The sequence below is a fragment of the Tachypleus tridentatus genome, chromosome 2 (genome assembly GCF_004210375.1).
Source record: "Tachypleus tridentatus isolate NWPU-2018 chromosome 2, ASM421037v1, whole genome shotgun sequence".
NCBI lineage: Eukaryota > Metazoa > Arthropoda > Merostomata > Xiphosura > Limulidae > Tachypleus > Tachypleus tridentatus.
In genome coordinates, this window is record NC_134826.1 from 60746770 (window position 1) to 60760869 (window position 14100).

At 33.3% G+C, this 14100-nt stretch overlaps 1 protein-coding gene across 5 annotated transcripts in view; it reads left to right on the forward strand.

Annotated features, from left to right (window-relative positions):
- Nucleotides 1-14100, forward strand: part of LOC143243940 (sorting nexin-32-like) — a 78860-nt gene that overhangs the window by 31596 nt on the left and 33164 nt on the right. For 4 of the 5 annotated variants that reach the window (XM_076487778.1, XM_076487781.1, XM_076487779.1 and 1 more), the window contains exons 10-12: nt 3918-3957; nt 4862-4948; nt 7216-7305. In XM_076487778.1, coding sequence (XP_076343893.1) covers nt 3918-3957; nt 4862-4948; nt 7216-7305 — 217 coding nt within the window. The remainder of the gene's footprint in view (nt 1-3917; nt 3958-4861; nt 4949-7215; nt 7306-14100) is intronic. The other variant, XM_076487782.1, reaches the window with a different exon arrangement.

Sequence of the window (14100 nt, forward strand, 5' to 3'; positions counted from 1 at the left end):
TGTATTATGTGCCAAAATCTTTTTCAAACCCACATTGTAAAATGGAAAGGCATGATAATGTGTGTTTTCTATGTCATGATTATGTTAAGCAAGAAGCTATGTTGGTATACAAGTTAAATACTTTTAATGTATGAATTTTGTTGTCTGTATTTGTCTTTAGTTATCATTAGATCTTACTAGAAAAGTCTGAAATATTATGTATGGAGAGCATTGGTTATTTTACTTATGAGTTTACTAGAATCTCAATTTTTCACTACTTGTTTTGTTGTGTCTTAAATGTTTTTATTCCTTGTCACATTTTTTTTAATTTTGTTTTTACAGAATGAGTAAAAAGAATATCCTATCAATTACTTTTTTTTTTAATAAGCTAGTAAAGGAATGAATTTGTGAAAATTATTTAACATCCAGTCTGTGAGTCAGGGAGACATGTTTGGTCAGTTGGTTTCCAAACTGTAGTTTTCTGTTACTACCCTTTTTTGTAAATTGAATATAGGTTTGAACTCTCTCCAATATCTGGAATCTGAATTGTCTATCAGTGTGGTTGGATTCTTATTTGTTTCCTACACAAAACATGGTAGTGGCTACCTGAATTGTCCATTAGTGTGGTTGAATTCTTATTTGTTTCCTACACAAAACATGGTAGTGGCTACATACACAAAACATGGTAGTGGCTACCTGAATTGTCCATTAGTGTGGTTGAATTCTTATTTGTTTCCTTCACAAAACATGGTAGTGGCTACCTGAATTGTCCATTAGTGTGGTTGAATTCTTACTTGTTTCCAATGCAAAACATGGTAGTGGCTACATGTGTGCAATAAAAGGTCTTGTTCATCAGATCCGTAAGGCTATTAACTCTGCAGTGTTTTCACAGTTATGTTGAAAGAGATGGTTGAAGAAAAATTAGTGAAACTTTCTTGCCACAACAAGATGATTAATATGGTATCTACTTGAGCATTAATATTTCTACTATTTGTGCAAGACAGATGCATTCTGACCATTCTCCTAAACTCTGCATCTTTATGACAGTGCTATTCAAAAATGAGTTCTTTTGACAGTGAAGTGTTTTTTTTTTTAGGTTAATGGAAATATTTATTAGATTATGTTTTTGGTTCTAATTTTAATACCAGAAACTGTGACATCAGTAGGTAGCCCATTCAGTTCTTTCTAACCTCCCAGACTAGGTATTAAAAGGATAGAGTTTCTCTGAGAGATGTGCTCCTGATGAAGAAAGATGCAGTGAAATAGTTGAGTCTTCTAGATCACTTTTGCTAAGTTAAAGCATTATCAGTAAATCTGAAGGTAAAATGTTTGTTAAAATAAAAGTTCTCTTTTCATTACCTAGAGCAGTGGTTCTTAACCTGGGTTCAGTCGAACCCTAGGGATTCGGTGAGTCAGTCTCAGGGGTTCAGCAGAGGTCAAGGCACACACATTGTGTGTGTGTCCATTCCGTTCACTCCACTCGTATAATTCATAATGTCGTGCTCCACTAGGCCATCATAGGTTGTGGCTGATCACGTCACATCACTTGGCCTGAATATCTGTGCTGCAGGGAACTTCGTGCGCTTAGCAGTTGACTTGTGACTGCAGTAATCATGCGTCATTTGTGATTTTTTTTTCCTAATCTTTCAATCCCTTCATACTATGTCGGACAAATACGTACAATATGGATTCACGTGTATAACAGAACATGATGGGAGTCAGCGTTCTCAATGCATGATTTGCAATGCCAAGTTGAGCAATTCTAGTCTAGCACCAGCAAAACTAAGAGAACACTTCCTAAAGCTGCATGGAGATGGGAAATACAAGAACACAATGCTTGCTGAATTCAAGGTAAAGAGAGCCAGGTTTGATGAAAAGGCTATTTGCCTGTTCTTGGCTTTGTACCCATCTACAAACCAACCCTCACAGCATTGTACGAAGTTACATACTTGATTGCAAAGTAGGGCAAACCACACACCAATGGTGAAGCACTTGTAAAACCAGATGCGTTGAAGACGGCAAATATCATGCTGGGAAAAGCTGCTGAAAATAAGTTATCCCAAATTTCTCTTTCAAATGACACCATCAGCAGCAGAATACATGACATGAGCGATGACATCTTTGCTCAAGTAGTTGTAGATTTGATTTCAAGCCCAGCAAAATTCAGCCTTCAATTTGATGAGACCACCGACGTTTCCAATCTAAGCCGCTTGTTGTATTCGTGAGCTATGTGAAGAACGACGAGATGAAAGAAGATTTTTTATTTTGTAAGCCTCTTACAACAACAACTAAGGCAGCTGACATGAAGAAACGTGTGGATGACTTCTTCAGAAACAACGATCTTTTGTGGGATATGGTTTCTGCAGCTCCAGTCATGATGGGACGAAATTCTGTTTTTGGTGTGCTTGTGAAAGCCAATGCACCACACATCATTATAATGCACTGTGTTCTGCACAGGCATGCATTGGCAACAAAAACCTTGCCTTCAAAACTGGCAGAAGTATTAAAATTGTAGTGGAATGTGTGAACTTTGTGCGAAATAGTGCCCTGAAGCACCGCATCTTCAAAGAGCTGTGTAATGAAATGGGCTCTGAATTCGAGGTACTTCTGTACCATTCTAACGTTCGGTGGTTATCCCAGAGAAAGGTGCTGTATCGTATTTTTGCTATGCATGTGTAATTAACCATGTTTTTGCGAGATCACCAACATTATCATGCAGATTGCTTCGAAAAATCCAAGTTCATTCTCATTTTGGCATACATGGCCGATATCTTCAATGCTGTCAGTCATCTCAATCAACAGATGCAGGGCGGTGGAGTCAACATCATCGAAGCGGAAGAAAACCTGAAGGCTTTTCAAAAAAGCTATCATTATGGAAACGACAAACAGAGAATGATAACTTTGCAAACTTTCCCCTGCTGGATGACTGTGTAAGTAAGATTGAAGGTGTGTCTGAAATAAGAGACATTTCTGTACCCGGAGAACTGAAGCAAGCAATTGCCATGCACTTAGATGAGCTTGCAAAGTCTCTCTACAGATACTTCACCACCAGAGAGTCTTATCCAGCATGGGTGAGACAGCCGTTCACATTTAATGTTGCGACAGCAGATGTCAATGACGAATACCTCGACGAAATCATTGAACTTCAGCAGAGCCAGGTTCAACAGTAACTTTTCAGAACAACAACGCTCTCAACGTTTTGGTGTCACCAAATCGTAGTGTACCCTCTTATTGCTAAGAAAGTCCTTGAGATACTCATACCGTTTGTTACAATGTATCTTTGCGAGCAATCCTTTTTGAGGATGGTAGACATAAAAATGAAGAAAAGGATCAGACTTTGTTGCAAAAAAGATATGAGAGTGGCACTTGCCAAGGTGAAGCCGCACATTTCTGAACTTGTCACTGAAATGCAACAGCAAAAGTCACATTGATTTGCAGTAAATATTCATTGAGTTATGTTTTTGTCTTTGTGTGAAATTCATGTTTTGTAGTTTTGTTCTTTGAACACAGTGATATTGTGGGCAACTGATGCATGATTCATTTTGTGCACTAATAAAATATCTAATTATGTTTTGAATTTGAAAAACATCATATTTTATTTTTCCAATTACGAAAGGTTCAGTGAATGCAAGTACGAAACTTTCGGGGTTCAGTACCTCCAAGAAGGTTAAGAACCACTGACCTAGAGGGAAAAGGTCATTTTTCTAACTTGCTTTATTAAAATTTATACAGTGAATTATCACATTTCCTGCATTTAATGTGTATTTAAAGGAGAATTAAGTCAATAAACTTTGTCTTTGAATCAGTTTCTTTGGAATTTCCTCTATTCTGTATTTAATAAACATGTTTATTTATTAGGTCATTTCATGTGTGTGTATCTTTCTCAGTATACTAATATGAAAACAAGTGTATTTTTTCAAACATCCTTTTCTTTTCAGACTGTGCACTAAGTTTTCTGAATGTCTCGAAGAAGTTAAGGTAAGAGTAGTTACTATGTTGTGGCTCATCATCTGATTTTTAAAAGTATAATGATATTTATTATAGTGTATCATTTATATCAATAATGCTGTGGAGATATAGTGTAGTACACGCTTCCATCTTATGAACTGTAAGCAACTATTTAAGCAATAACATTTTGTAAAGAAGGGTATGGCTATGCTATGAAATAACTTACTTCTCAGTTGATGACTTATGGCAACTTAGTGATAAACTACAGCTAAATGTTTAATTTTTACTGACAGTTACTCTCTGTAGTATTTACATTTTCTAGTACTCAACTTCATTGAATATTCATTCCAGATTAGTTCCACTTTTTAATTACTTAGTATTAGAAGGAAGCTAGAACCAATGATTAAGAACTGGTTTGATGAGAAATTTCTATTAAACCCTTCATTTCTGCCCATGAACTAGTAATAACTGTATAGCGAGTGAGAACTGTGTCTGTGTTGTAATTGTATGAGAAGAGCTTTATTCTTAAAGAATTGACCCCCAGAAATGCTATAAACTAGGTTTCGATATCCATGACAGGCACAGCACAGGTTACCTAGTGTGTAATTTTCTGCTTAACTTCAAACAATCAAACCTATTATTTGCCTTGAGTGAAACATAATAGATGTATTAAGAGAAGTAATAATTTGATTTCTATGAAGTGAATGTTCTGACTGAGTAAAACTTGCATTGTACTTTTTTTTCACATATTAATTTTTTTATATGGTTACTATTCAGTAACATACCTCATGCACTGTGAAAGTTTTTTGCATTGTTTATCTGAAAAGCACCTTTTATGTTTTTGCCACTCTTCTGACCAAAAGTGTTCTAAAACAGGCAGTTTTATTTAATTTCATGGATGACCAAAGATATGTTTAATCTTTATTCATTTCAGAATGGCTTGGAAGAGATATCTTATAGTGATGACAGTACACTTGGTGACTATTTTGAACTGTACACTAGGTACTTGGAAGCAGAAAAGGTAGTTATTGTTACCTCTCACAGTATTCTTTGTGTAAAATGAAGTTCAAGTGATTACATTTTTGGCTTGATGTAATATATACATGTTTAATTCAGTGTCAAAATAACTATGCTAGTTGTGAAACTTTGGTCTGCATGTTATATTGTACTACAGTTAATCAAGGTATTTACAATTCTAACCTATTGTGGTCAATGTTGTTAGACAAATTGATTAAAATAACATTATATTTTACCTAGTTTTGCTTTGTAATGAGATAGCTGCTTTGAATGTAATGGAAACAGGTTTTTACATTTACATTTATATGCTTGGAACATGTTATATCATTTACAAGTAGCAAAACTAGGTGTAGTTGAGCCAGATTTTCAAATTAAATACTTATTAACAGCATTGGGTCCAACAAATCTTTATTTGAATGAAAGTGTGTTATCTCTAAACTAACTGTAGAGATTTTCTGCTAACTTACTGGAACCTCATAGAATTATTATTTTTAGTAAATATTAACGTAAGATTAAAAAAACTATTTCATGTGATATTTTTTATAAAATATAAATTTTGAACTTAAGCAGTTAGAATAATATTAATAACACCTGTTATCTTGTACATATCACCTCTGTTGTATGGTAACAGTACCTTGGTTTACATTGACTGCAGTGGCATATTTAGGTACCGGCTAAAGGGGTATCAGCTCCAGGGCCCATGGTTTTAATGGAGACCCATTGATAAATTTGTTTTATATAATATTACATAGGATATAAGGCCTACACAACCTTAAATCAACCACTGCTTGACTGATCCATGCCATGTGAAAGAACTTTGAGTGACACTGATTTTCTGGTTATATGGTATACTGACATGTTGAACTTGCAACATTTATTTTATTGGCTTCACTGAGAAGGCAGGATTGTAAGAGTGTTGTTATTTGCCATTCATGTGCACCACCTAAGTTCCACTACCAACTTTAAGCAAAATTGGTACAGCAAGTTCCCCTTGATAACTTTTGATGCGAAGACTTCAGGCATATGTTTTTTGTGTATATTTTGTGAGAGTTCCCCTTTAGTATTTGGTATATAATAAAAAAATTAACCAGAAGAAAATTATCTTTTGTGAAACTTAGATTTTAATATATAAATTGATTAGATGGTATTTGTGTTCACAGCTACAAGGTAATTCACCTTACTGATACAACTTCAGAAAACTTATAGAAACAGATACATTGCTGGGTCCATGTGCTGTTTTGATCAGGAACAAATATCACTGTCCATTTAAGTAAAAACAAAAAAAAAAAACATTTACATGTCTGAAGAAATTTCCAAGATACAAAGGATGACTCAACAAATGTTTACATATATATATATTCATAGACAATAGGTATTAAAGACATATTTAAAATTCACAGTTTCAAAAGCCAGAAAGATAAGAAACATTAAAAACAAGTGTGTTTAAAAGTTCCAACAACAATAATGTAAACTACAGGTATTTTACACAGTCCTTAGTTTGTGCATTTCAGATTCCAAATCAGAAATGTAAAAAATAATATTTAAGATCCATATTTTTATATCCACAAGTAACTGTTTGAGAGGCCATTTGTTCAGTACCAGACCTTATCAAGAAGATTCTCAAACATTCTCTTTACCTATAAATGCTTATCATGGATACCTTTGCATCTGAAATGGCCGATTCTTTTGAAGTGAACACAATATTGAAAATGTTGCTCCTATTTATAACACTATTTATAGTTTTTTATAATGCTTATCTACAACCAGTTAAATACAGTGGAATCTGGTTGTAGGAGTCCTCAAACGGGATAGTTTAGTCAGGCACGTGGAGGATTAATGTGATTTAAACATTGATTGTTTTGGAATATTCTTTATGAAAATCATGGTTAAATATTGAGTAGAGTACTCATCTTGTAACTAGAAAGTGTTTAAATAGATAACTGGCAGTTGATGCCTTAAACATTGTCCTGCATTGAAAAAATTCTTAAGAGGAGTGGAGTGCTACTTGTTCATTTAATTCTTATAATGCTACAAGTTACTTAGGTGAGGCAAGTTATTCTATAAAGTAACATCCATGTTACACTGGACAATACCAAGTTAAGTTCCTAATTTTTATGTTTGATTATATAATACGCTAGTAACCTTGTCTGTAGAGTCATCTAATTGGCTTTTAAGCATGAAAAGTTGTATAATTTATACCTTAACTGTAGTGTTACTTATGTTTCTCTAACCAAAACCACAAAATTTCACATAAAAATATATTTTGTGTAGGAAATGTTGTTTCGACGAACTTGTCTTCTCGTCGCCTACGAAAATTCAAACAAAGCTTTGGATAAAGCAAAGCCCAATAAAAGAGATGCAGTGAGTATAACTGTAGTATCACTATTGTTAATAATATCCCCTTTTTTTTTAAATTTAGTTTTATATTTGAACTTTTTGCTGTCAGATTCTAAAGACATAATTAAAAAAGTATTCTGTTCTTTTTTAAATGCGTAAGAACATATTTTAAACACTGAGATTCGTGTAGTTTGTTTGTACGAAAACTAGCATTGAGTGGAATTTGATTAGTAACGGGGAAATGCAACAACAGTATATGATAAAACAAACAAAACAGGAAAACAAAAATAATGGTTTAAGTTGCTTAAATATTTGTACTGAAAAATATTTGCTATGTTAAATGCACAGAGTGAATTATTTGTTGAATGTTTATGAAATGAACAGTTTTTATATTGAAAACATAGCTTTTTAAGTGCACCAACATTTAGACGTATTTTTAAAAGCATGTTTAATATACCACATTACAACTCTGTGAGTCACTCAAAACATTTCACAAATGTATAGACTATTTTAGTAGTGAAGATTATCGAAGACTTGGAAGATAAATCATTATCGTTAATTCTATCGAGTGTTTTTAATCATTCTTAGTGTATAAACTCGTATACGTCAATTACAGAAAGACTACAATACGAACGCTCACAGAAAGTGGTTAATTATATATTTATCACAGTCATGTATGTCTGTTCGTCCGTCCGGGCGCACATCTCGTAACATAATAAACTGATTTGCGTGAAATGATTTTACTGGAGATTGGTGTTCCCATTGGATGATCCTCCCCAAATCTTATCCGGATTGTGGATCACCTTGAAACATTTTTATAATGGAGATATAAGGCATTTTCTCAGTTAGTTGATAATAACTGTGTAAAAAGTGATCGGATTAGGACCGAATTTCAGTCACACATTGAAACCAAAAATTCAAAATTTTAATCAGGGTGAGGACATTCAACCGTTATAACTGTTTTTGTTGAGACTGTTCTACATTCAATTTCAAACACTTGATATTTTAACTTGAACATTTTAGTACCAAAAACTATAGTTCAAGTTTTACAGTAGTGATTGGTACTTCACTTTTACTTTTTTGTACAGCTTTCTTTAACGGTTTTTAGATTTATTCACAAACGCTTCGTGTAGGTGATCTAAATACAGGTTATCTTTTTATCTGAATGTATACCATCTCAGAAGAGTGACACAGTTATGTAACTAAGAGTTCATTTGACCTTAAAATAATTTATTAAATTTCTTTCACGTTATAAACATTACCTTCTTCTCCATTATTAAACTGTTTCGTTTAATGTTATAATAAGAAAGCGGTTAGTTTCAAAACTTTCATTCGAATTGTCTTCACGTTCGTGTATTGGTTTGTACTGTTGGTCTAAAACATCTGTGTTCAAGATCTTAACGGCGCATGGTCTGTTTGGCACTTTTTTTGTCGCCTGCCAGCTGCAACAGCACGTGACAGCTACGTTCGTTGTGGTTGACTGATGATTTTTATGGGCGACCGACCTTTTTACAAAAGTTATGAGGACATCTTGTACATTAACAATGGAAATAAGTTACATTATGCTAGTGACGCTGGCACTATGACAGTGCTTTGAAATTCTCTTTTATATAACGTTTTTGAATATTTTTAATAGTTAATGAATTGGCGGTAATTTATTAAACAAATGGACATAACAGTAAACTTTTCAAATTGAATGAAACCATTCTCCAGATTAAAATTACATCAATCTCATGTCATTCTTTCCTTTATTTCCGCTGTCTGTTTGTATTGTATAACTTTTTTAATGGTAATAATTTGTTAGAGCATGCGTACTAATCTTAACGTACATCAATCACTTTTCAAAGTTCGTTTTATGATTACAGTTCTTTGTTCGTCATCTAAGAAAACGTTAAAATGTAAAGCAAACATTCGTTGTTTTGATTTTCCTCGTTCATTTTTTTTATCAGTAGCACGTCTCAATATTATTATGGTGAAATAGTTAAGATATCGTTATAAGGTATTCGAAATGCTAATGCTACGCTGATTATAAACATAGTCTGCACGTGTGTGATGTTAGTTTGTAAAACAACAGAAATATCAAAATACAGATTTAACTGTCAGTGTTGTTAGATGGCTCTGTGTCCGGATGTGGTTTTATCTGATATAAGTTATATGAAGATTGAATGTTATATTTATTGTTTCTCGCCTAAGCTTACTAGCTTTTTGCGATGCACCCAGTGTAAACTTTACTTTCACTCATGTTGACAAAACCTCTTAAAGCTAAGCTTATTGCTTACCAAGTTTCGGCACCTGTGAAAGCAAACGGTGTTGGTGACGCATACACTACCAGGTTAAATATATGCAGACTTGAGTTGTCGTTACTGGCATCTTGTTTTTTAAGCTATTCAGAACTTGAAAGTTTAACACGCTACAAGTTTTCAGATTTATTGTCAGGAGTTACAAAATTTGTAACATCTCTGAAATTTTTCAACCCCCGAGCATATGTCGTATCAGTTCACAAGATTGAGTGGAAATAAACCGTGTTGTTTCGCACTGATTGTGAAAACAAACTCGCGTGTAAGAATATCTTGTACATTATCTATATGAAACTTTATTGTAATATAAATAAAAATTATCATTTTACCACTAACATGTAACATAAAATAGCTGAAAAAGCGCGTAATTAAAATAAAATCAAGTTCAATTTATGATAAATTCGTCTGGCGCAGTGAAGTAGACTTATAATACTAATGAATCGCTTATAAAAGCATATTTATTTAGATGCTAACTTCAACCAGTTTTGTTTTGTTTTTTCCCGTAGACCCATTACTTCAAAAGTGAATTAAAAATGTTTGTTTATTTTACAGAGAGAAATTTTTGATAAATAAATAATATATATATATATATAACCGTATTGGAACGAAAATTGACCAGTTATTATGCTTAAAAAACAGGAAATCAGTTTCTGACATCAAAATCGTATTTAGGCCTAACTCGCTTGCGAGTTGGTAGCAGCCCAACATATGATATACAGTAAGGCCCATGTCGTATTGAAGAAACATATAAGCAAGCGAAAGAGGCCATGAATATGAAATTATATGCTCCGTTCGGTCGGTTTTGTAGTACTATATTTAATTTTCCGTGACCTCTAAAATGAAGTTAAGGTTTAAAGGGGAGGTCATTCGCATTCGACGAACCTCTTTGGCGACAATCATGCGCTATATTGTTTCCGTGCTTAAATTCTCAGAATTTTTTTATTTGTTAATTGTTTTTTAACCTACGTTGAACGTGTTTCATACCCGATAACGTTATTGGTGTAATTATTTTCAAGCCACTAAAGCTGGATTTGACGAAATTAAATATAATAATCAGTCAATCAGTGTAGTTTAATAACGAAGCATCCAATATACCTTGTGTGAAAAAATAAAATAATAATAATGTAACGAACCACGCTTCAGTTCCAGCTTACAGTTATATCATGTAGATCACCTTGAATTCTGGATTTACACTTTACGGTTTGTTAAATATATCCATAGTACATGTTATAATTTTTAGTCATGGTAACCAGGTAATGTGGTGTATCTCAGGGAGTTAACATAAAAGAATATAATTCGGTAATTGTTTGTAAACTGACAGTCGATTACTGAAAGACTGAAAATTGATAAATGAGCCATGTGTGAGCCGAGCGCTTAATGTTATTTACTGATCAGTTAGTACACGTCCTCTACAATTCGCACTCTCTATCACAAACGTAGTATTAGTTTTCCCACTTTCATTCACACTGCTTTGTTTTTAAGTAATTTTCAAATTCCCCTTCATTATGTATGATAAATTTTTCCTGGAAGTTGCCGTTAGCACATCTTGGAAAAAAACACAAAAAAAGATACTTTTTTTTTTAATCTATTTTGCCACATGTTTATGGAGATTTGGTGAGTAAATCGTTAGTGTTAACTAAGTACCGCTACACGGTGGCCGTTATGTTTGTTTTCCAGATGTGCAGTGAGTGATCTGACGTTGAACTTCCATAAAGCAAATAAGTTGGGAGTAAAGTATGTTTTACTATTAACGATACTGTTTTTATTTAAAAGCATATGCAATTAGAAATTATTAAGTCCCCAGTTAATCAGTTTATTTATGTTTGGTGTGTGTACAGGATACGCATAAATATATTCAATAAAGATTTGGATCGCCAGAAAATTTTATTGCCGCCACCACAATCGCTAAACAGTAAATTTATCTGATTTGATGAGGACTTTATATGAAGAGCATAATTGACAAAAGAAACGAAAATATAAACAGTGCAACTCAATAAAACCACAGTACATATATTAAATATTAAAAAAAACGTAATACTTGCATTAAGCCTTAATTAATCTCCAGTTGTTTCATATTATGCATGTGTAATTCTTGTATCTTGGTAAACTGCTTGTACTTCATAATGGTTTGTTTGTTTGGAAATTTGCAAAGCAACGCGAGGGCTATCTGCGCTGGCCATCCTTAATTTTGCAGTGTAAAACTAGAGGGAAGGAAGCTAGTCATCACCGTCACCATCAACCCTTGGGCTACTCTTTTACCAACGAATAATGGAATTGATTGTCACATTATAACACCCCCATGGTTGAAAGGGCGAGCAAGTTTGGTATGACGGGAATTTAAATCCGCGACTTTCAGATTGTGAGTCGAGCATCTTCATGATGATAAGACCTTCAAACATTGTACTTTTTTTACTGTAATAAATTTTCTCCCATAGTGACAGAGTGTTTCGATATGCGTGGTGAGCAGAGCACAGATACCCATTATGTAGCTCTGTGTTTAATTAAAAAGAGACAGACAAGAGAGTGCTAAACTTTTATAAAATTGCCGTAGAAAATGTTGACCAAATTTTGTGAAAAGCTAGAGAAAACCCTGTCTTTGGGTACAATAGTTTATGGCTAAATTATTTTATCTTAAACTGTTGCTCTTTAAAATATACTCGCAAAGTAGTACAAAACTAGTAACAACCTAAAAAAGTAACAAAAACGATTGAGTATTGTTTTGGGGGATTTTCCTTTAGTTTTTCACAAGATTAATATACTAAAACCACTGAATTATTGTTGAGGAAATCAGTTTATTATTTTGTAACATTACAAAAAAAAATTATGTATTAAGCTAATAAATGTTAACACCCTGAAGCCTTACTACTAAAATGTATAAAACAAAACACGAATAATTTCATGTATCAGTTAGTTGAATACTTGTGTGTGTAGACTGTGAGTATAGTCAAAGTAGTGTGTGTAAGCAAACATAATGTGTGTATACAGAGAACGGAAACGAAACACGTTTAGGCTTAATAAAAGCTGTAACATTTGAATATAATTTATTCTCACAGGATCTGTTCCTGTAAACAATGTTCGTAGCCCTGATGAGTACCCTCAGAAAAAGTGGCTGTTAAAAAGATATAATTATTTTAAAGCTAATAAAACTAAAAAAAGTATTAAGCCTTTTATAACAATTTATTTATCATCGTCTGTGATCATTGGAGTGTTACTGCATTTTTGATATATAAAAAGTACCTAAGGGAGTTAGTTAATTCCACGCATTGTTAACCCCGATGGTGAACGTGTTCGAGTTTTATGCGCTGACACCCTGCAAGGACAGAAAGAAATATAAACGTGATTATTATATGGATTAGCATACTGGCTAGTCAGTGGACACGCAAATAATCGAGCCTCGGCGTTTTCTTCCCTGAAGTAAGATCAGTGAAAGGGAGTTATCGACCGTTCCGGTTCAAGAAGAAAGCCAAGAGCAAATGTTACTATTCGAAAGCTTTATGTTATATTTGTTTTTTAGATTAAATAATTCTAATAGCTCCTTTAAATGCATCTCACGTGCGTAAAGCGTTTCAACAGCTAGGAAGTAGAAATATTTAGTACTCACGTGTATTGAACTTAAATAAGATCGGATTAAGTGGTCAGCAAGACAGTTAGTTTTAGTACTTAAAGCACTTCGTGTTAATATAATGTAACTGTATAAATTGTCAACGATATAACCACAGGCTGTGATTTAAAACTACACTGGTGTTATTAACGTAGAATAAATGTCTCTGCAAAATGCCCTCTGAATATACCACTTCACAATTGGAGACCCCTCATATCTATTCAGTGAATCTACAGGTATTTTATACCTTAAAAGTATTGTGTATTTTGTGTATCTATTACGGCCCGCTGACACTTTGCTGCGACATCCAGTTTCGTTACCCTGGAGCACAACGTGTTTTTGATGGTACATTTGATGTACGTGGTTACCAAAGTTTCGTTGAGCTTGATTAGTCTTAACACAATTTCATAAACTATGTTTATGTTAGAGAATGAAAGAAACACAATTATAAAATTATGATAAAAGGAAAAAAAACATATTTCAAACTTCATTGTTGATCGTGTCTTTAGCAGAATTTGTATTTTCGAACTTGTAAGCTCACAAAATAAATCACATTTTTTACTAGTGACCAAATCTTGTTTAAGAGAAACCCGAGACAAGTTAAAACGTATTATCTTACGTGTAATAAACTCATCTGATAACGCCAATGAAAAATAGCATTGAATAATATTGTACACTTGGATGGAAGCTGAAATTTTCGTAGGTAGTTTTAAAGGATGAGTGATGAAATATTTTATCTCTAGCGGAGGTACTCGTCCTTTGTCTGAATTATTAACTTTAAAAAACGTGAAGGTGGACGTCATGATAAATAATACAAAAATCTTAATTTCTACTTAATTATTTATAACATTATTACAGTATTCGTTATTATCTTACCATATGCTTTGTATGAGCTTTAATAATTCACCATGTGTATATTTA